This window comes from Vicugna pacos, chromosome 2 (assembly GCF_048564905.1).
Source record: "Vicugna pacos chromosome 2, VicPac4, whole genome shotgun sequence".
Classification (NCBI taxonomy): domain Eukaryota; kingdom Metazoa; phylum Chordata; class Mammalia; order Artiodactyla; family Camelidae; genus Vicugna; species Vicugna pacos.
In genome coordinates, this window is record NC_132988.1 from 115,932,769 (window position 1) to 115,954,955 (window position 22,187).

At 48.4% G+C, this 22,187-nt stretch overlaps 1 protein-coding gene across 1 annotated transcript; it reads right to left on the minus strand.

Moving 5' to 3' along the window:
* Window positions 1-8,901: 8,901 nt before the first annotated feature.
* On the minus strand, window positions 8,902-11,088 carry DRD5 (dopamine receptor D5). The gene has a single exon (XM_031684790.2). It carries the CDS (start codon window positions 10,863-10,865, stop codon window positions 9,435-9,437), a length of 1,431 nt encoding a protein of 476 aa, XP_031540650.2. The 5' UTR covers window positions 10,866-11,088; the 3' UTR covers window positions 8,902-9,434.
* Between the last annotated feature and the right edge of the window lie 11,099 nt (window positions 11,089-22,187).

Consider the following 22,187-nt stretch of genomic DNA (forward strand, 5'->3'; position numbering starts at 1 on the left):
GGCGTCGGGTATGGAGTCAATTCTAGCTCGCGGGCAGTTTTTATATTAATAATGACCCTGTGATGTAAGCGTGATGGTTCTCATTATTAGAGATGAGGGAACCAAACCCAGCCATGGTGAATTATTTACTTAAAATGACACTACTGGGACTCGAACCCAAATCTGTTGCTTCCAGATCTGATGCTCATTCTTTGTTGCCTGAGATGTCCAAATCAGTTTACCAAATTGGGGGAGGAGGAGAGGGCGGGGGACAGAAAGTTGCTTAAATTCTTTACTTTCATTTTAACAGCCTCTGTCCCAGCGGGAGGAACTTGTAATGAAGGCCCAGTGCCTCTGAGTCTGTTTTCAATTCATTTTTAAAGTCCTCTTTTCCCTCTAAGCTCTTCTTTGAAAATGTCTTCCTGCCACTTTGCACAGAAAAGCCTGCTCTCTTTCATGAAATACCAAAAACAAACAAACAAAATACGGCCTTTGAAATGCTGTTTCATCCCCACTAAGAGCTAACATTCATCTGTTGTGAATTGCTGTTCTCAACACTTCTTTCAATTAGAATTAATCAGGGTCCTAAAAATCCCTGAGCATCTGTATTTGATCCATAAACAACTAAACAATGTTTTTTTAACCGGGATGTTGTGAGAAAAGAATAAATGTCATCAACTTCTTTTACACAGAAAGAACAATTGACTATGAACTCATGTTCTCCTTTGGAAATGAATTTCCAAGGTCAAGGAGTGCCACCCATGCCCCTACCCTCCAACCCCCCCTCCCCCATCCCCCATCCTCCCACACCCTGGCCTCCGTGACAAGTGCGTATTGCCAGGGAAAGAGCTGTGATCTGAGGTCAGGAGACCTGGATTCTAGTCCTTACAACCTTGCTGGGCTTCTTGGACAAGCCCCTCAACTTCTCTGGGCCTCTGTTTCTGCATGTACACAATGTAGGGAGCGGGCAAAATGCTTTCCAGTCTCCAGCCAGATTTCTAATTTGCTTAAAGTACATGGGAAATTGCTAAAGAAAAAAATGATAGTGGCCATTTCTGTTCAGGCTCGAAAGCCTTGTGGAATGTTTCTTTATTTAGGTATGGACTGTTACAAAGGACCTCCTCTTAGAAGACGAAGGTGGAGATAAGTGTACGTGAGGACGCATGTGCATGCCGGTGTGTGCTTATGTGAGCATAGGTGCGCCACCATGCTAATAAATGTAGTTTGGGCACATGTGTATTGTGGGGGCACTTGTGTACATGTGAGATGTGTGCACACACGTGCCCTGGTGTGTATTTAACTGGGGAGGTACAGGGCGTCAGCTACAGTGGTTGTTGATTCTTTTTTGTGGCAGAATATACGAGAATAATACAAGATAACAAGAGATCCAGAGTATTGTCAGATGTCACTGCTGATGAGAACCAACTGAATATTGTAGCAAAGGCAACCAGAGGTATCAAGGCACATAGATTTGAAACCTGTCTAATGACAGTGCAGACTGGTTGTGTCCCTCAGGTGTGGCTAAACATTCAAACAAATTCAAATTTTTAAAAAGACCAAATCTTAGGCCTCAAAAATCCTGATTCAACTGTTTGAAATGGCAGACACCAATACTTTAAGTGGTTCTGTGGGGCAGGCAAGATTGAGGACTACTGGTAGACCCAGAATGGCAAATGGTTCACACTTAACACACATTCCCCCACCCTGTCCCAAGCCCGAAATAGACATTGCCAGTCAATCAGCCACCTCTTTTCCATTGATTGAATTGCAGCCGTGAAATCTTTCTCGTCACAGGACTTTGAGCAGCTACCACCAATGAATCCAAACTGATGTGTGAACTGGGATGTGTTGGCTGTTCCTGACAAGCCATGTTGGACCTGCTTTCCCAATTGTTGAAATTACAGGAGTGAGGGAAGACAGGACCCCCCAGGAATGCTGAGCAGACCCGATCTGATATAACTGAGATCTCGTTTCTCATTGTTCGAGGGCCACTGGAAGAGGGGCCAAGATGGGGGGAGAATTTACAGCCAGGTCTGATGAGAATTGGTTTTCGAACCCAAGATGTTTAGCTTAGAGAAGACCCGAGGGGCAACATGTATGAAGGAGGGACCCTCCGTCTGTGTCCCTCCACGAACTGTGTAAGGCCCCAAAGGGGGCCTCTCCGGGAGGGAGAATATGGCTCAGTCTGTGGAGCCTCTTCACGAACAATCCTCTCTTCCAGTCCCACTTACTAGAAGTGTGAACGTACACAAATCGCTGAACCTCTCTGAACTTCCTTTTCCTCATCTTTCAAATGAAGACAGCAGCACCTCCTTCACCAGAACATTGCAACGATGGTGTGAAAAGATGGGCGTGGAGCATCTGGCACAGATTGTGGTCAGCAAATGCTAGTCATCAGCATTCCGTCACTGCTGGTGGAGTGCCAGTTTCCAGAGATGATCTCAGAAGAGAATGGAAAAGAATGTTCTAAGTGTTTCCCCAGGTCCAGCACTGTGTCAGCATCCTACAAATGTGACATGTGCATCTCCAGGCCCCTAACTGGGAATGTCACAATGGCATCTCTTTGACAGTGGCAGATGCAAAAGTCTGATGGCTCTGCCCCACTTGTGAAAGAGGGTACTCATGTACCTTCTACATTCTTCCCCAAATTGGCTTTGAGATCCAGGGGTTCTGTGTGAGCTCAAGAATATTCTCCTCTTAGAGCCCCCTGGTCTCACCATTTCTCTCCTCATCTAGCTTGACATCTTGCCCAGTTTCTACTGTTCCAGGTGCGGCCAAGTCTTCTTTGCTTTTCCATTCTACCCCTCTCCAGGGCCTTGGCCCCTGAGCCCTTGGTCCCTGCACTCCTCCTGAGATGGAGCACAGAACCACCACATGGACACAGAGAGGTCCCAGCCTGTGCTCTCAGGTCTTATGGGCACAACTGCAGAGCAGACAGCTTTCTAATTCTCTGTGTGCCTGGCCTCACACCTGCCACCTGCCACCTACCACCTGCCTCCCACCACACAACCCTGCCAGCAAACTACAAGGTAAGTCCAGCTATTATCCCCATTTTAATAAGAAAAGAAGAAAGCCTTGGCAGGTCACGTAATCTCTTTGACTTCCAGTTCTCATGGACTAAGTAAGACATCAGAAAGTCAGGATTTGAACAGAGGAGATGATTTTTTTTTATTGAAGTGTATAGTCAGTTACAATGTGTCACTTTCTGGTGTACAGCACAGTGTCCCCGTCATGCAGGTATATACGTATATTCGTTTTCATATTCTTTTTCATTAAAGGTTATTACAAGATATTGAATATAGTTCCCTGTGCTATATAGAAAAAATGTGTGGGTTTTTTTGTATTTTTTTTTATTGAAGTATATTCAGTTTACAATGTTGTGTCAATTTCTGTTGTACAGCATAATGCTTCAGTCATACATGAATATGCATATATTCATTTTCATATTCTTTTTCACCATAAGTTACTAAAAGATATTGAATATAGTTCCTGTGCTATACAGTATGAACTTGTTGTTTACCAGATTTTGTGAGAATCCTCCTGTATTTCGAAGCCAGAGACACTGCCGGAGTTCAGCAGGTGTTCTGTGCAGTTCAGTGGGTCTGCAGATGCAATTCTTGGTGTATTTGTGGGAGAGGGCAAGATGTGAGTCTCTATTCCGCTATCTTGGCATCTCCCTAGAAATTTTTTAAATCTATTTTTATATATGGTCACTAACATTTAGGGGTGATGATTTTAAAATACATCCAGAAGTATCAGAAGGAATCCATGGGACTTAATATACACACATAGCTAGATACAGAAATAAATACAGATGCTTTTGAATGTATGTGTGTGTGTGTGTGTGTGTGTACATGTGTCTATTCCCCACCTCTGTCCTGTGAGAGGACCTAGAAGCAATGTCACCTCGTAGCAATAACACCCCACCCCTTGGATCTTGATTTCTAAATACCATTTTCTAATAAAAAGGAACCAAAGTCCCCTGGAGAAATGGCTGCTTCCAGGGCTCAGGCAGGGAATATATAAGATGAGTCTGGAGTATCTTGTGCCAAAAACAGCAAACTGCTCAAAGAATAATATAGCGAAACCAAAGGACACCAGAGCCAACCTGACAAGGCTCCCAGCAGCCAGATCTGGGACAATTTAAACATCACAATAAATGGGGAGAATAAAGGATTATAATCTATTGCAAAAAAAAAAAACTAGGAATCCTAGAGTCTACATCGGTATAAATAAATACATGAATTCCCTGGCTTACAATAAAAAGATGATGGAATTTTTAAAAACCCACTATTTGGCAATCACCATAATAACTGACTTGGGGAAGGACCATTATTAATAGATGCTAAAACCAATGGGTGCGAAGTTGAGGAACGATAGTATATTTTTAGAGTCTCACAGTCTTTCTCCCAAGGATACTTATGAGTTACACAGGGTGACATAGTAACTCCATAGTGGACACTGCCATCACCCTATCGTGGAAGCTCCCATTGCTAGTGACAGGATGGATTGACAGCACGTGCCCCCGGACACGGTGCTCTGAGGGGAGCTCCACGCCGATCACTTCTGTGCCGTTTCTGCCCAAAGTGCATGTCAGAAGCTATTCCGGAGGAACCACCAGATAAACTCAGATTTAGGGACAGTCTACCAAGTGACTGGCTGGGGGTTTTTCACAAATGTCAGTGTCATGAAGGACAAAGAGGCAGGAAATGTTTTGGAGTAAAGAAAGGCAAAGAGAGATGCAGTGAATGGAACCCACGGTCTTGGCTGATTTTCTTGTTAAAAACATGATCATGGAATCTGAATGAGGTCTGTAGGTTAGATAAGAAAATTCCTTATTTTTAGGAAATATGTACTGAAATATTCAGGGGTAAATGGGCATCATGTCTTAAATGGTTCAGAAAAGAAAAAGAGAGAAGAGAGAGGAACACAGCAAGTAACATGGTGAACAGTTAATGCTGGGGGACCTGGATGGACAAAGAGTATTTAGGATTCTCTTGTAATAGTTTGCACCTTTTCTGTAAATCTGAAATGATGTTAGAATAATTTTTTTAATAAAACATAACATGTAAAACATCTCTTCTGCAAAACTGCTTGACATGTCCCATCAAGAGGTGAAGTCTAATTCCTGCCCCTTGAATAAGGTCTGATGTTGGGGACTTCTAATGAACAGAGCGTGGTTCTTGGAGGCCAAGTTACAAAAGGAGACTCAGTGTCCACCTGGCTCTCCCCTGCTTGGGGCACAGCTGTGAGCTCTGAGCCACCGGGTATGAATCCACCCCCCTCTGAAGCCACCAGGCTGGAGAGAGCACGTGGGAGACCCCCTAGAGGGGGCAATGCTGGAGGCGCCCCCGGGTGGCCCCTGGGTGGCCATGTCCTGTCTCACCAAACAGGCCATGGAACTCCCCCAAAGTAGGGGCAGGCGGTTCCTGTCATCACACAGAGACGGGAATAGGATGAGGAGAGTGAGATGCAGAGCTCAAGGACGTGCTCACCGCTCACCTGGGATCACCTGTTCTTTCTGCAAAGAGTAATGGAGAAGGTGCAAGAATTAAGGCCACCTTCAAATTCAGCCTGGGTCGCTCTGGGTGGGTGACTGTGGATGAGTCTCTGGACCACTCCCTGGGTCAATTGCCTCCTCTCTTTAAAGGGCAGGCTGGAGGGACCTCACCAGGTGATTGTGGCGCTCTGGATAGCACTGTGGAGACACTTTGCTAGTTATAAAGAACATTCAGCTGTGTTGTATGATAACACTTCTCGTGGCACTTTCAGCCCTGCAGGGCTTTGCTCAGCCCAAAATGTGAGGACCACCACCCCTGACAGGCAATGCCGCCCTGGGACTTGCTGTATAACCTCCATGTTACACATACTCTTAATCCTCACCCAGACCTGTTGAGGTTAATGTACCCATTTCTCAGATAAACAAACTGAAGCCAGGAGAGGTGCCTAAATTCAGACAATTAATAAATGGGGGAGGTAAAATTTGAACTCGGGGCTTTGGCACTTCAAAGCCTGCGTGGTGTGGCTTTGGGACAATCAGCTGGGACCCGGGTCAGGGCCTCTGTTGTCGGGGGAGGGGGGCGTCCTGTGCACTGTAGGAGGTTTAGCAGCATCCCTGTCCTCTACCCTCTAGATGGTAGGGGTACCTCAACTCGGTTGTGACAACCCAAAAATGTCCCAAGACATGGCCAAATGTCCTTTGGGGGATAAAATTACCCCAGTTGAGAACCACAGGCCTATGTAAAAACCCTGGTTTCAAAACTTACTAGTCATATGACCTTGGACAAGCATCTTGACCTCTATGTGTCTCAGTGTTCTCATCTGTAAAATGGGAATTAATAGTACGTGAGGTTAATGTGAAGAACACAAAGGAATGAGGAGGGGGCATCTGGCCAAAATATGGGGTCCTTTTCCTACTGCTGCCTCCCCTCCAAACACAAAGGAACGCCCAGGGCAGGTGACAATGAAAGTCAGCTTACACGTGGATACAGGAATGCATCAGTTAACCCAGTAATTACCAAATGAGCGAGGACTGTTCTGAGCCAGGCACCAGTGCATTTGCTGATGGGGGGGCCTCGGCAGCCCCTCTCACCCCTGCAGGGGGTCAAGGAAGACTGTGCGGCCAGGCTCTCCAGTTCAAGTCCATGTCGGCCACTTACTAACCATGTGACCCAGGGCTAGTTATTTAGCTTTCTGATGCCTTCATTTCCCCTTCAGTAAAATGTTTGTAACAATGGTGCCTGCCTCGCAGGGTTGCGAGCATCGGAGGAATCCACGCACCTGCAGCCCGGGCACAGGATGAGTCTCTAGAATGCCTGCCGTTGCTGTTGGCATTGACCCTCCACAGTTCTGCAGCCACACTAGCCACCCCTCTCTTCCCCAGCGTGCCCCGCCTAGTCCCCGTTCAGGTCTTCCCCTGGACGTGGGTGTCACCCCTTTTCCATCTGCATCTCTCTTCATGTCTCTCGCTTGAACACCCTAAATCAAACAGCAGCCTCATCACTCCACCCTGGTTTACTTGGCACCCCACCAGTTACCACTGCCTGACGTGGCATCTCACAGTCTGGGGAGCATGGACACTCCCATGCAGCACAGTATCGTGTGCTCATCTGCTGTCTCTCTGCTACTGAAATACAAGTTCCCAGACATCAGCATATTTAATTGGTGACAATATTCCCAGAAGAGTGCCTAGCATACAGTAGGTATAAATAATTATATTGAATGATGAATGATAGTTTGCAGAAGGGATCCCCAACGTTCTCACATAAGCCTTTTCCCTAACACAAATTATTTGAACTAGAGTCTAGAGCAATGTTTGCCACCAAAAAAATTTGGCTTATTACAACAACCTGTCCTTTAGAATAGAAGAGCTACATTTTAGAGATTTTTGGATCAGAGTTTCTCCGACTGTGCTCCCTACAAACTGTGATCTCCAGAGAAATAAAGCAATAAGGAATTGCACCAAACAAGGATTCACAAGGTCAAAGGCATTGGAAAACAAGGCAGAATTCTCTCCTGCTGGGGGATTCACAGTGCACAGGAAAAGCTATAAGAAACCCTGTAGAAGACAGATACTGTACCTGGTTTGCAGAACTTCTTTCATGCTAGACCCTATCCATTAACATCTGCATCATCTAATACAATTTGGAAAACAGTGCTCGGGGTAAGTCCTTCAATTTACAGATGCAGAGAGAAAGTGAAGCCCAGAGAGGTTAATTGACCCTTCGAGGTCACACAGCCATCTCCTGACTCCTAGAACAGGGTACTTTTCACTGTCCCTGATGTCTCCCTAATTGTCCACTGAGCAATCAGCCCACAAGAGGTCAAAAACTGAACGCTAGACCTCAGATTCCAATATCAATTTGACCAAATCATAGATGAAATCTAATGCACAAAGTAGGATTTGCTTTCAATCTCACTGCTTCAGAAATAGTCAGTTATTCATTCAACAACTATTTATGTCGCATGACATGCCAGGCACTGCACATTTTGCAGTGAGCAAGACCTGCCAGTTCAGTAGACTGACAATAAAATTATCCCTAAAGAGACCAAAATTGATTGAACTGTCCTTGATAAGCCTGCTTCAAAGGAGAGACTCGCAAGAAATTACACATTTACATTTCATTTGCTTCCATTAACAATGCTCGCGTTTGGATCTAATGGTAATAATATGCTCTCGACTGGAATGGCTGTGGAACTAAGCACTCCCTTTCCCTGTGCAGACTGCAGAGCAGAAAAACAAAAAGATTGGAATTCATTGGGCTTTTTCGTTGAGTCCCTCAACCAACAGATTTTCCAATTTCAAGTCCATTCAGAGATCACCTCTGGCTCCTACGTTTTAGTTTAAATGTATTTCTCACTTCCTATTGTCTACAAATGCCTATTTTAAAAAAAGAAATTTGTTTTTTAAAGCACATCAACTCACACAATTCAAAGCCCTTCAGAAAACACGGTAGATCAAAAACCACATAACTCTAAAAACACCATAGATTTGAGGTTGAGAAAGATCGAGCCATTATTCTTTACGATCTTTTCAATGAACTGATAGCATCTGTCTAGAAATCAAGAGAATTGTTTTATGTCATGTAATTTTAAAAAGAAGATTCTCAATGAGAAAATAAATATTGGAATTCCTGGCTTAAGAAGACCATATTTGATGATGCAGCATTGAAGCCATATTTCTGCACAGACTTGAGATGTGTGCACCTGATTTAAAAAAAAAAACTGAGTTATCGGAAGCCCTTCAAGTTCTCTTGCCCCTGTGTGTGCCTTTAAGGCCAAACTGTCTGTAAAGAAAATAAGCGTGTGCTTCCAGACCTAGCCAAGATCTTCCCTGCTTTTAAAGATGCTCTCATGGCTTCTCCAGGAGCTGTCCTGAGAACCAATCTGGCAAAGCAAAGATAATCACCCTGTAACACACATAACTCATGTTTATTAGACACCAGAACAAATCAGGAAGAATTCCTCAGCTGTAGTAAAGACATACAGAGAGCAGAAACTGCATAAACACAGGCCACAGGAAGCAAGATTCCGGAAAGCCACACACACTCCCATCAGCACTACACACATACTAAGCCTACTGTTTAAAAATCAGCCCAAACACAAATAAGTCACTGAACGGTCCTTTTGTTTAAAAAGGAAGGGGAGAGTATATTTTTCAAAGACTAAGTACCACTTTTTTCTCCCCCGCCTTATCTTCTCTAACAGAACAACTGGTCCATCTCTGCTAGGCTAAGGTATATTTGACTGAGTTTACTCCAACTGCTTCTGCCAGATCTTTCAACAACAAATCGGTCTGGTGAGGTTTCTAAGCACGTGGCGACCACACCAACACAGAAAACGTGATAGACTGAGCAGCACTCGAAACGTGTCAGTGTGTGCCCGTGTGTGGGTTCCGCATGCTTGCTAGTGTCTGCGCGGTTATATAGATCCACGAGGCGGGTTTCTTATGCAGGTTAATGGAATCCATTTGGGGGGAAAGGCGTTATCTTGTCTAGTGAAGTCTCCCCCTCGCAGTCCAGCTCCCAGACAGACTGGGCAGCAGGGTCGCCACCTGGGGACTTCGGAGAGATATGGGATATACGATCGAAAGGGCTCTCCTCCTCCGCCTGCTTGTCCACATCCGCGTCGCCCGGGGTCACGACGTTGGGGATCATATGGATGTAGGCGGCTGCGATCTCCTTGTGGAACACGGTGTCCTGGTTGTAAGAGATGAGCTCATTGCTGATGTTCACCGTCTCCACCTGGGTGCGAGAGCAGAGGTGGCTGCACCCCAGCAGCTGGGCAAACACCTGTCGGAAGTCAGTGTTGAAGGCATAGATGATGGGGTTGAGCGAGGAGTTGGCCCAGCCGAACCAGACGAAGACGTCGAAGGTGGTCTCGCTGACACAGGGGAAGCCCGCCTCGGGGCCCTCGGGGTGTCCGCTGCAGAAGGGGACCATGCAGTTAAGGATGAAGAAGGGCAGCCAGCAGCATACGAAGACCCCCATGATCACCGACAGGGTCTTGAGGACCTTGGTCTCCTTCTTGATGGATGCCCTCAGGCCGGCGTCGGGCGCACAGGCCTCACGGCTCCGGCAGCTCTGCGCGTGCTCCGCGGCCCTCTCCAGGGAGGAAATCCTGCGAATTTGTACCTGGGCGATGTGGTAGATGCGCGTATAGGTCACAATCATGATAGCCACCGGGATGTAGAAGCTGATGAGCGAGGAGGAGATCGCATAAGTTCGGTTCAGGCTGGAGTCACAGTTTTCCGCGCTCACTTCTGGCTCTCCGGCTTCCTCCCAGGGTGTCCCGTTGGCGGAGTTAGATGGCGGGTCCACCCCACCCCAGGAGCCCATCTTGTCCCTGTGCCAGTGGAGCTGAACTGGGATGAAGGAGATGAGGATGGACAAGGTCCACACCAGGCCGACCATGACCAAGGCCACAAGCTGGGTCATCTTGCGCTCGTAGCAGAAGGGCCTGGAGATGGCCCAGTAGCGGTCCACGCTGATGATGCACAGGTTCAGGATGGAGGCGGTGGAGCACATGATGTCGAAGGCCACCCAGACGTCGCAGAAGGCCCCAAAGGGCCAGTAACCGGCCACTTCGGCGACCGCCTTCCAGGGCATGACCAGCAGCGCCACGAAGAGGTCGGACACAGCCAGAGACACGATGAAGACGTTGGTCATCTTGGCGCGCAGGTGGCGGCTGCGCACGATGGCCGCGCACACCAGAACATTGCCCAGCAGAGTCCAGACGATGAGCAGGGTCAGGAGGCCGGCGGTGACCACCTGCGCCGGCCCCAGCGGCGCCGCCCCCTCCGAGCCCCCCACGGCGCCCCCCTGCGCCAGCTGCTGCTGCCCAGACCGCGCCCGGTACGTGGTGGCGTTGCGCCCTGGCGGCAGCATGTCGGGCTCGGCGGCAGAGGCAGGCTGCGTTCGGTCCCAACTTCTGCCCTGCGCCCCCAGGGCGGCCCCATCCGGCACCCGGGAGGTGGCACCCTGGGACCCGCGGCTAAGGGATCCCCGAGCCCCGGGGGCGCTCACCGTGCGCTGCGCCGGGGCCCCGGAGCGCGCCGGGACCCGTCTCGCCTCCTGGAGCACCACCGGGTCGGTGGCCGCGTGGCGCCCCTCCAGTGCCGGGAAGCGGCCGGTGTCCGAGGGGCTGTTCCCGGGAGCCGGCTGCGCGCCAGGCGGCGGCGGCGGCAGAGGCTGTGTCTGTTTCGGAGCCGGAGAAGCGAAGAGCGAGCCACCACCGAGGGGGCGGGGGCCGGGAGCAGCCGGCGCCCAAGCGCTGCTGCGCGGCCGCCGTCCCTCGCTGCTCCCGGGGCCCGCGCTCCCGCCCCCAGCGCCTCCGCGCTCCCCGGTCTCCTGCGCACCCGCCCCACCTGTGCACTGGCGCCCTCGCTCTGGGCTCCGGAGTCTGGGGGCGAATCCACAGGTCCGAGAGGCGCTCTAGGGCCAGACCCTGGTCCTGTGAAGACCCAGACCCTCGCCCCAGGAAGTCTTAAAACGTGCCTGGCCCAGCCCTGGTGCTCTGGCCCTGGCCACGTTTGGGGAACAGGGAGGTGAGGTAGGGATGGGGGAAATCACTGGCTTCCAGACTGGGAAAGAGCCTTTGTAGGGTAAAGAGTGTGGCCTTGGATTTCTCATAGACCTAAATCCCACTCGGGACATGATTCCTGGCTCTGTGACCTTGAGTGTCCTCCTTAACTTCACTGGGCCTTGATTTCCTCATCCACAAAACGGGGTAAGGATTCCTGTCCTTCCTGGTGGTGTAAGGGTTCAGCGGAGCCAGGAGGAGGTGTCTCCTGGGAACATCTTCTTCCAGCCTTCCTTGAACATCTATCCTAAGATTCAGACTTAACCTGACCTCTGAAAGAGCCCTTTCCCCACCACCACCTGCCAATTCTTGTGTGATTTTCCCTTTGGGAAATAATTCGGGGTGAAGCCAGCAGGCAAGGGGGAGGAAGGGAGCCTCCAGCCAGTGAGAACCTCCTCCCTGCAGGGCACTTTCAGTCCTTCTCTTTTTTAACCTTGAGAGGGATGGAGTAATAACTCATGCTGAACAGAAAAGGAACCTGAGGCTTGAATAAGTGGCCCAGAGTCCAGATTTTTTTTTAAAAGGATGCTGGAGAAACACTGGAGAGAGCGAGCAGTGTTCCTGGATCTTACCTCCCTCCCAGCTGACAAGCTCCATTTGTGAGCCGCCAAGTCCCTCTGCTAGCATCCAGCTCAGCTGAAGGCAGCTGGGGAGAGAAATGGATGAGGCAGCAGCGAGCTGCCCAGTCTCACCTAAGACCCGCCGACCCACATACTCTCCTTCATTGAGGTCTAGAAACAAGGATTGGACTCTCTCATCCCCTCCCTAGTAGCCTCTCCACTCAGACCCACCTGCCCCGTTCTCCCTGGGCCCCACCTACATCTTGGTCCAACAACGACAAGTGTCCCAGCTTCTCAGATCCAGCCCGCTTAGCCTTATACAGCCTCTTCCCCCTCAAAGCTCCTCCCCATTCAGTACGTATGAAATCCAGAGACAGCAAAACCATCTGTCCAGGTCTATGCCTAAAACTGGAGAGCCACACTTGACACCTGTCTCTCCCCATCTCCTGGGAGCTGGACCACTCCTCTCCCCACTGAAGACCCTGTCCAGGACTGTTTCTTCTCCAGCTGGCTTTATAGTGACACTATCCTAGAGTCCAGTTTTTGTCCACCTGACACTCTGTGGCAGGCAGTGAGCTTTCTCGAATATAACTATGATCATGCCTCTCCCCAGATGAAAACCCCTCAGTAGCTCCCTGTGATCCTTGATCCTTAGGCAAGTGAGGTCCTTTTCTAATCATCTTGCCCCCCCTCCACACGCAGCCTGTATTCAAACCACTACCAACACACACATCCCACAAATTTTCACTTCCCTAATGAGTCATATAGTAATTCCTCACCCTGAAATGACTTCCATCCCATCTTGTTCTCCTGGAGAACAAAAACACTGATGTTAGAAAAAAACTTTGGTTTTAGAGACAAGGGTTTTAATTCCAGTTCCTTATTCATTTCTTTGGGCATCTATTTATGTCCCAGATTCTGTTTTATTCACTGGGAATACAGGGTATATTATATATATATATATTGCCCTTTCCCTCTATAAGGTTATAGTCTAGCATTGGAGATGGGCTTTAACCCAAGAATCATCCACAGAAATGGACAATTACAACTGTGACAAGTACTATGAAGGAAAAGCATGCAGTCTTATGAAGGTGTACAATAGGTTGGTTTGACCAAACCAAAATGTCGAGAGAAGGCTTCCCTGGGGAAGTCTCTCTTTGAGTTGAAATCACGGTCAAGTAGGCAAAGGGGACAATAAGAGAAGGAAAGGCATGGCAGGCAGAAGTAGGCATTTACTAGCTGTGAGATCTTGGGCAAGTTATTTGATCTCTCTGAGCCTCAGTTTCCTCATCTTCAAAATGGGTTAATAATAGTAGTTTGAAAGATAAATGTGATGATACCAAAATAATTCCTATAGAAGAGGTTCTGAACCTCCCTCTTCCTCCAGCTGTACCAGCGCAGTTCCTTGCCCCGGGCTGCTCTCCACAGAGGCTTCTGCCCTGACTTTTTTGAAGGAGAGTCAGAAAGTGGGTGCGTTATTGCACGTGAGAGGATAGAGGAGAAAGAAAAGGTCCCCAAAGGAAGAGACTTTATTTGTCGTCATAGTAAAGAGCAGAAGTAGAAAGATGGGGAGAGGGACTAAAAAAGTTCAGTGTGGGATTTCCCAGGAAAGTTTGATGTACGAGAGGTGAGTGAATTGGGAAGCCTGCAGGAAAGTGAATAAGGAAGAGAAAAGGGAATTTTAGAGAAGGGTTAACTGTTGTGTTCGCAGAACTTTAAAAATGCAAGAAAGCAATTTGCATTTGGAAATTATCTTTTTGAATACAACACTGCTTGGAGACTGGACCACACTGAACACGGCTTTATATGTTGCACGGGGCACTCAACGATGTCAGTGCCTTTCCCTCCTTTTAGGTCTGACTTAAACTGTGCCTCTCCAGGAAGCCTTCCTGGCTCTTCTGGACTGAGTGTCACGTAGAGCCCTGGGTTGGCTCATATCCCATAACGTTCAGCAATTGTGATACAGCGTTGTCACCATTCATTTACATGGCTTCTGGCTCTCTAGCCTTCGAACTTCTTAAATCAAGGAATTGTATCTTATTCATGTCTGAATTCCCCAAACCAACACAACAAGTGGGTGCTTGACAAACTTTTGTTGGTGGAGGAATAATAAAAGGGGGGCTCTGTGCCCAACACTGTGACACCAATGGACAGACAATTCAACCAACGAAGGTACACACAGACCCACCTCACAACTTTGCGTTGGTTTTCAGTTAGTTCCAACTCCCTGAATCCCATCTATTCACTCATCCAGCAAGCATTTATTGAGGACCTACTATGTGGGAGATGGAGGGGAGATGGTACAGGGTATACAAGTCAGAGCCAGTGTAGGTTTGTATCATGATTATTAAAAACTTCCACAAAAGGCAGTAAATCATATTGAGAAAAGGGAATCTTTTTCTTCTTAGCACAAAATTGATGTCTGAGCTGGGGGCTGAGCTGCAACTAGGTCCCAGGCTCTGTCCTAAGCTGGGGATTACAAGGAGAATCAAATATAAGCTCCTATCCTCCTGGGACTTATGTTCCCAAAGAGGGAGGAGGAGGAGGAAGAGAGGGTGAAGAAGAAAAGGAAGAGGAAAGAGAGAGAATGACATCTATGAGCCTCTAGACTCAGTCATACTCTGGTCTTTGCAGTTACAAGCTTTTTGCTAACACATGACTGAGCTGAGTTTCCATTGTCACCTGCAACTGAAAAAGCCTTGCTTAGAGCAAATAATGAACCAGACTCAGTGGGGGCCTGATGGACAAGGGGATGCCTGTTTGAGTGGGCAGCACTGGGACAGGCTGCACAGAAGAGAGGCGGCTCCAGCTGGAGGGTGAGATGGAATCCGCCAGCACTCTGGGCTGGGAGGGGCATTCCTAGCACAGGGAACAGCATGTGCAAAGGCTCAGAGGCATGAAGCCTCGTGCATGAAAGGATCGATTTTGGAACTCGAGGACTTTTCCCTCTGTAATCCAGAAGACCAGGTTTCTCATCACTTCTGGAAACTGAGAGTTTCCTCTCTATGAGTAAGACCGTATGCAAGCAAAGGAAATGAATGTGCTGCCAGGTTATGGTGTCACGTGTCCCGCCCATCTTCGTAGGGAGTAGCTTGGTGGGAATGATGGTTTGGCGTAAGTGATGGCTGCCCTCTCTCACCCAAGCTCTTTCCCACATTTTCAAAGGAGCTGGGCAGAGTTAACAACTGAAAGCGGTGGAGTCTCTGGGGTTAGCCTCAGAACCCAACCTCATCAGCACACACTCTAACCAACCAGGCAGCTGATAAATCTCATCTCTTTTTTTAACCCAGCCAGAACCCCGCCCTCAGAGGATGTCTGAGAGGAAGAGATCCTCTCACACATTTGGCTCCTGCAAAATTGTACCTAGAGGGTTTTCTTAGACCATTTTAGCACAAAGGAGATTTTCCTAATCTGGTCAGCAAATAGGCTTCTATTTAAACTGATTTGATCCTTCTTTTTTCTGAAGATATATTTAAATTGGATTTGCTTCACTGAGACAAATGGCTAACTCAACAGGAAAACAGGTAGGACTTTTGCTGCTGCAGTCAGTGCTGGTATCAAGAGAGTCAACTCTTTACACCAAGACAGGCATAGTCCCTGGCTACAGGATACACCCAGGCACCAGCCCTGCCAACATACTTGGCTTGGCTCAGTGGAGCCCAGGCAGAAAGCTGGAGATGACCTGTCAGCATCCACCCCTGTGGCTGGAGAAGCCACTTCAAGCACACATCCATGGATGGTGGCCTTGAGGCTTCTTCAGACCTAAAGGCTGGTTCCCGGACCCCCACCCTCTTCCCCACGCAGAAACACAGGAAGCTGAAAACAGGCATTTCTGACAGGTTAAAATAGCTATCGCAAAAATTAGCACAATTGTGTAGGTAGAGGAAGGAGAATGGGCTTGCAAGTCAAACAGTCCTGTGTTCAAATCCCTCTTCTCTGGCTTACTAGCTCTGGAACCTTGAGCAATTTACTCAACCTCTCTAAGCCTCAATTTCCTCATTTTTAAAATGGTAATAATAATACTTACTATGCAGAGATATTATGAATAAATGACATGTCATACTTGGGACATGGTAAGTCTCTATATTAGTCAGGTTTTGTTACCATAATGCTGTGTAACAAACAGCCCCAGGAGCTCTTGAAACAATAAGCATTTGTTTCTTGCTAATGGTCTGTCATCAAGCTGGGGAAGCTTGGCCCCACACTGTGGGTCAAGTTCAGTTTGCTCCTCCAGTCTCTCATTCCCAGGCTTGCTCTCCTAGGGATGCAGGGTGGGAGCCAATGAGGCTGCCCCAACCATGCACATACTTGGAGCCTCTTGTTGAATGGAGCATGTGGTAACTCAGTTCACACACTCATCACCAAAGCAGGTCTTGTGGGTAAGCAAGAATTATGCCCTGTCCACAAGGAAGCCACTGCAAGAGGGGGAAGCCAGGAAAATTTGTGAGCAAATAGTATCATCCTCACAACCTACAATAAATGGAAACCATTATGTTGCATTGTTCCAGAATAGCTCTAAGAGCCAACCCCTTCTGTCCATCCCCTCTGCCTCCCCCAACTCAGATCCTCAGCGCTTTGTGCCTCCATAATCGCCAGAGCCTCCCAACAGGTCCCTGCATCTTGGTGTCTTCTCTCCCATCCACCCGATGTGCTACCACCAAGATGGTTCTCCTAAAGCATGGATGCGAATGCCTTTCATCAGCTTGAACACATCCCATGATTCCTCAAGACCCACATTATTAAGTATTAATCCAACTAATGAAAATTAATCTGTCCATTCCAAACTTCTTAGCACGGCCCTTCACAATCTGGTTGCCACTCATGAACGTGTTTACTCACCTGGTTACCAGCCTCGTCTCTTGCCTCCCAAGCCTTCCCCAGCAGACCCCACCTTCGACCCTCCCCAAGCGGGTCCCTCTTCTCGCAGCATGCCTCGTGCTTTCGGGTCTTCTGGCCTTGACCTCGCCCTCCCTCTGCCTGAGATGTTCTTCCCACTCTTTTCTGGGTGGAGGCAAAGCCTGTTCGCCTTTCTAACCCAGCACCCAAGAATGGCCTCGGTGGGTCTTCCTCAGGACTCAGGGCGGTAACCGCTCAGTGTCCAGGCTCGTGCAGGCCCGGCACCTCCCCCGTTACAGCTCACAGTCCACCATCACATGGACTTACTGTGAACTTGACTGTTCGCTTACTGTTTCCTTGCCTTTCTCTCCCTGCTGTAGACCACCCGCAGGGAGGGCAGCTCACCCTCGGGGTAGCCTGGCCGCCAGGAACCGAGCTGCTATTCGGTGCATGAAGGAACGTGCAGCAGCAGAGGGATGAGGGCACACAGACTATCTCTGTGTTCCGGGGCTGCCCAGACTGCCCTGCGCTCCTGGCAAGTGGAAATTCAAGCAGAACTGATGCAGATTTCCTTGTCAGAAGCACCTTAGTCAGTGGTATGAGTCCCTGGCCCTCTCATCTCTTCAGCGATGACCTCCTACACAAATGGCAGGGCTGCAAAGATGGCATCTGCCTGGATTCATGGCCCTGCATCAGGGTATCCACGAGCGAGACGTGTGTCTCTTTCTCTGGGTCACGGAGACGTGGGGATGTTTCTCTCAGCAGCCTAGCCTAACATTTGTTAGCATGACTAATACACAGATGAGTAAATGTTGCTCTGTTGCTCGTGGCTTCTAACTGAATCCACAGGGCACCCAGATCTCGGTTTATAAATACCAACTTTCACCGAAAGGACACAGAGGGTCTGGGAGAAATGGCTGATTTCAGGGCCAGGCAGGGAAGGTAAACACAAGCCTGAAACATCTTGTGGTGCCAGAAAGCAAGAAAGTGTTCCATGAATGATGGAGATGCATCAAAGGGACACAGCAACCAACGTGAAGGGGCTCCCACCTGCCAAATCTGGGACAATGTGAGCATCAGAATTAATAATAATGGAGAATAATCTATTAAATAAAATGAAAATCCATGAATCCATAAGGATAAAAAGAAGAAGGAAGGAGGAAAAGAGGGAGGGAAGGACGAAACAAGGAAGGAAGGAAGGAAAGGAGAGAGGGAGGAAGGGAGGAAGGCAGCGGGGATGGATGGAGGGAGGGAGACTTCCCTGCAGAAGAATGCCAATTAATAAACATCAAAGGAACAAGAGAATGAGAAAATCACATCTTGTAGCCATACTAGTAATAATTGATTTAGACAAGAATCATGACTAAGTAAAAGTTTGGAGAGGACCAGGATATCTGCACAGTCTCAAAGCTCCATTCATATTATTTGTTCATTACAGAGAGAAAAGTGGTAACTTCACAGCTGAGAAAACTGAACGAGGCGAACAGAGTTAACACCCCTAGGAGTGGGGCAAACAGACGTCGAGTGGCTCTCCACGTGATGCCCCGAGGACGTGGCATCCTCATGCGGTGTCCCTGCTCCCCGAGGAAACATCAGACAAATCCAGATGGAACAGCTGGCCTGAACTCTCCTGAAGGGTCAACGTCACACAGGCAAAGGAGGGCCAAGGGACCGTTCCAGACTAAAGGAGCCTGCGGAGGCAAGACCCGATAACGTCCTAACAAAGCGTGTTACTGTGACAATTGACAACATGTTCGTGTGGGCTGTACGTTAGACAATTACTGACAGTTAGACCATTGACAAGTGACAGTTATTGACAACTGGGCAGTGGCATGGCAGCGACCTAACCTTAAATGTCCTGAATTTGATCACTGGACCCCCCTTCTTCTTAGAGAACACTCGCTGGAAAGTGTAAGGGAAAAGGAGCCAGATGTCTAACCTAAGCTTCGCGTGCTTCAGGAGAAGACCCAGGTCAGATCAGATCAGATACGGAGTAAAGAGAGAAAGCAAACGGCAGTAAGAACAGTTGGTGAATCTGGGTGAAGGGTATCTGAACATGTTTCGTCTTGCAACTCTTCTGTGAGCTGGAAATTATTTCGAAATCCAAGAAATTTTAAAGAAACACACTGATTAAGAGTGCTTTCAGCTGTGCGTAACAGAAAGCCTGACTATTCTCGGCTTATGCAACAGAGACGTATGTAACAGGAAATTCAGAGGGAGCCGACCAGGGCTGGTGCAGAAGCTCTGTGATACAACTGAAGACCCAGAGTCTTTTCATCTTTTCATCCAAATGCTCCACCTTTGTGTCCTTGGAGCCTCGTGGTCACAGGATGCTACAGCTGCAGGCATCACGATCAAGTTCAATCTCCGGGAGCAAATCAGGGGGAAACTATCTCAGGGGGACTTTTCTTTATGTATCTGTAACTTGCCACCAGTGGAGAAAATCTTCTTAGAAGGACCTTATGTCTTCTTAGCCAGAAGTGAACCACTTGGCCACCCCTAGTTACAAGGCAGACCACAAACTGTTTCAAGGGAACAAAGTGCCTGTGCTTGACTTGCATAAACCACGGTCCATCACCTGAGACTGGGCACTTTGCATCCCCAACCAAAGTTAGGGCTTTCTTAGCAAGCGAAGAAATCGCTTCTGGGAAGGCAGTTTCCAGTGTGCGCGTCATTCGTCGCTGCTAAGTACCTGCTCGGCCGACCGGGTGCTGAACGTCGGAATTAAAGAGAGGAAGACCCAGTCCCCAGCCCTGGGGGCTCACAGTCTGTAACTCCCCCGTCACAGCTCTCCATCTGGAGCACGGAAGCCCCTTCACAGCTCACTTAGGAAGTGGTGCCAGGAAAAGGTGACCTCGTCAAGTTTATCTGAGGTTTTCCAATGGCAAACAAATAAATAACTTCTTAACCTTCATAGCCAAATATCAAATAAATACATGTTTTCTTACTGAGATTTCTATAGTATTGACATTATCTCCCAGCTCCCTGGTTTTGCCTCAAAAGATCTTTAAGCATCCATTCACTGATTTGTTCATTTGACAATGATTACGGAGTTCCTCCTCTCCTGCCACTGGGGACACACTTGGGGGGTGGGACAGACACTCTGTTTCCCTCTTGAGGTTTATAGTTAAGTGATTTAAAAAAAAAAGTACCACTATTCAAACAATCCAACACATAATTCTATGATTAAAAGTTACAAGAGACAAAATGAAGGAAAGCTAGATGGTGTTGCAAGAGTTCATAATAGGGACACCAGACTTGGTCAAGAGGTATGTGAAGACTTCCTTGAGAAACCATTGTTTGGATGGAGATCTGAAAGATGAGTGGGAATTAACTGACTGAAAGGAAGAGGAAGCAGCAGGTGCAAAGGTCCTGGGGCAGGAGGGACCACAACACATTCAAAAAACTAAAGAGGCTGCTCAGTGTGATGGAGCACAGAGGAAAAGTGAAGCACAAGGAAAGTGGATATGAGATCAGGTTGAGAGGTGGGCAAGAGAGACCACACAGGACCCAGGGCCAAGGTGAGTTTCTCTGTCTCAACAGCAAGGAGAAGCTACTGGAAGATGTTGGGCAGGGGAGGGACAGGAGCTTCTATCCTTTCTCAAACACCACTCCAGCTACAGTGCAGATGACAAACTGGTAGAGGCAAGGGGTGAATTGGAGAAATGGGTAAGGAAGCTACTTCAGAAGACCCAGATGGAGACGACTGTGACTTGGAGTAGGTGGTGGTATTGGAAGTAGGGGGGAGTGGATGGAACCAAGGTGTCTGGGGCTAGAAGTGACAAGTGTGGCTAAAGGCAGTGTAAAGACAGCCTTTGAATGCCTGGCTTGAATAACAGACAGAGGCTGGTACAATCCATTGGGATGGAAAATATAGGGGGAGGGGGAACTGGCCAGAGGAGTGGGAAATCTTGACTTTGGTGTTGGACACATTCAGTATAAAGTGCCTTTGTGACATCTAAGCAGGGTGCTGGAAATAGCCAGCCTGCAGCTGAGAGGTCAGGCTGAAAATGCAAATTTCTGAGTCAACGGTATCTGCACGGTAAGTGAGCCCTTGCCAAGGAGCTAGACCACCGAGGAGAGCAGTGAGAAGCCAAGAGGACCCAGAACAGCCCTCCTAGGAATGCCAGCACCAAATGGCCAAGAGGAGGGTAATGAGTCTGCAAACAGCTCTGAGAAGGGAGGCCAGAGACACTGAACTGGAGGGAGTGTGGCACCGAAGCCAAGACCCTGTTTGTGCTGCTCGCCCCTCCGTCTGCAGACGGGGAAGCCGAGACTCGGAGGGTTTGGTAGTTCCCCAGACCACCCAGCCCTTTCCTGGGTAAAAGACTGCATTTTCTGTGTTGCTATAACAAACCACTGCAAATTTAGTGGCTTAAAACAAATTTATTATCACTCTTCTGGACCTCAGAAGTCCCAGCTGAGTCTTACTGGACTGAAACCAAGGTGTTGGCAGAGCCATGGGCAGAAGCCTTAGAGAATTCCATCCCTGCCTCTTCCAGCTTCTAGCTGCTGCCGGCACTGCTTGGCTTGTGGCCACATCACTTGAATCTCTCCCTCTGTGATCACGCTGCCTCCTCCTCTTCTGTAGTTAAAACTTCCTTTCATAAGAACACTTGTGACTACCTCCAGGCTAGTCCAGATATTCCAGGAGAATCTCCCACCTTGAGATCCTCGGCTTAATCACATCTGCAAAGTCTCTTTTTTCTTCTAAGGTGACCTATTCACAGGCTCCAGGGATTAGGATGTGAACAGCTTTGGGGGCATTGTCTGCCCTCCTGGGCTCTCTGAGTCACACAGAGGACCAGCAATCTGAGAATTTCTTGGAGCACAGGAAATTCTTTGCACGTCTGTGCAAAGAGCAACAGCCAGCCCACACTCAGCAGCAGTCCCTGGAGGCAGAGACCTGAAACTGTCCATGTGACCATAATAAGAGCTTGCTGCCTGCCAGACTCTTTGGCTCCAGCTTTATGTGCATCATTTCAGTTTATTCTTTCAATGACTCTTTAAAGTGTGTCATTCTATTCCCACTGTCTTACAGAGGAGGAGATCAAGGTGCAGGGAGGGCAAGGTAACTTGCAGTGGAGACCTGAACCTACACCCAAATCCTTATCCCTCTCCTGAGCCACACTTCTGCCAGGGAAGCACCATTCATCAGGGACCTGTTAGCTGGCAGCCCCAGCTGAGTGTGCATGGGGGACGACAGAATCAGGGCCCTTTTGCAGAAGTCTC

Bases quoted from the DNA above. Each gene is read 5' to 3' on its own strand.
- DRD5 (XM_031684790.2), bottom strand. From the start codon at position 10,865: ATGCTGCCGCCAGGGCGCAACGCCACCACGTACCGGGCGCGGTCTGGG.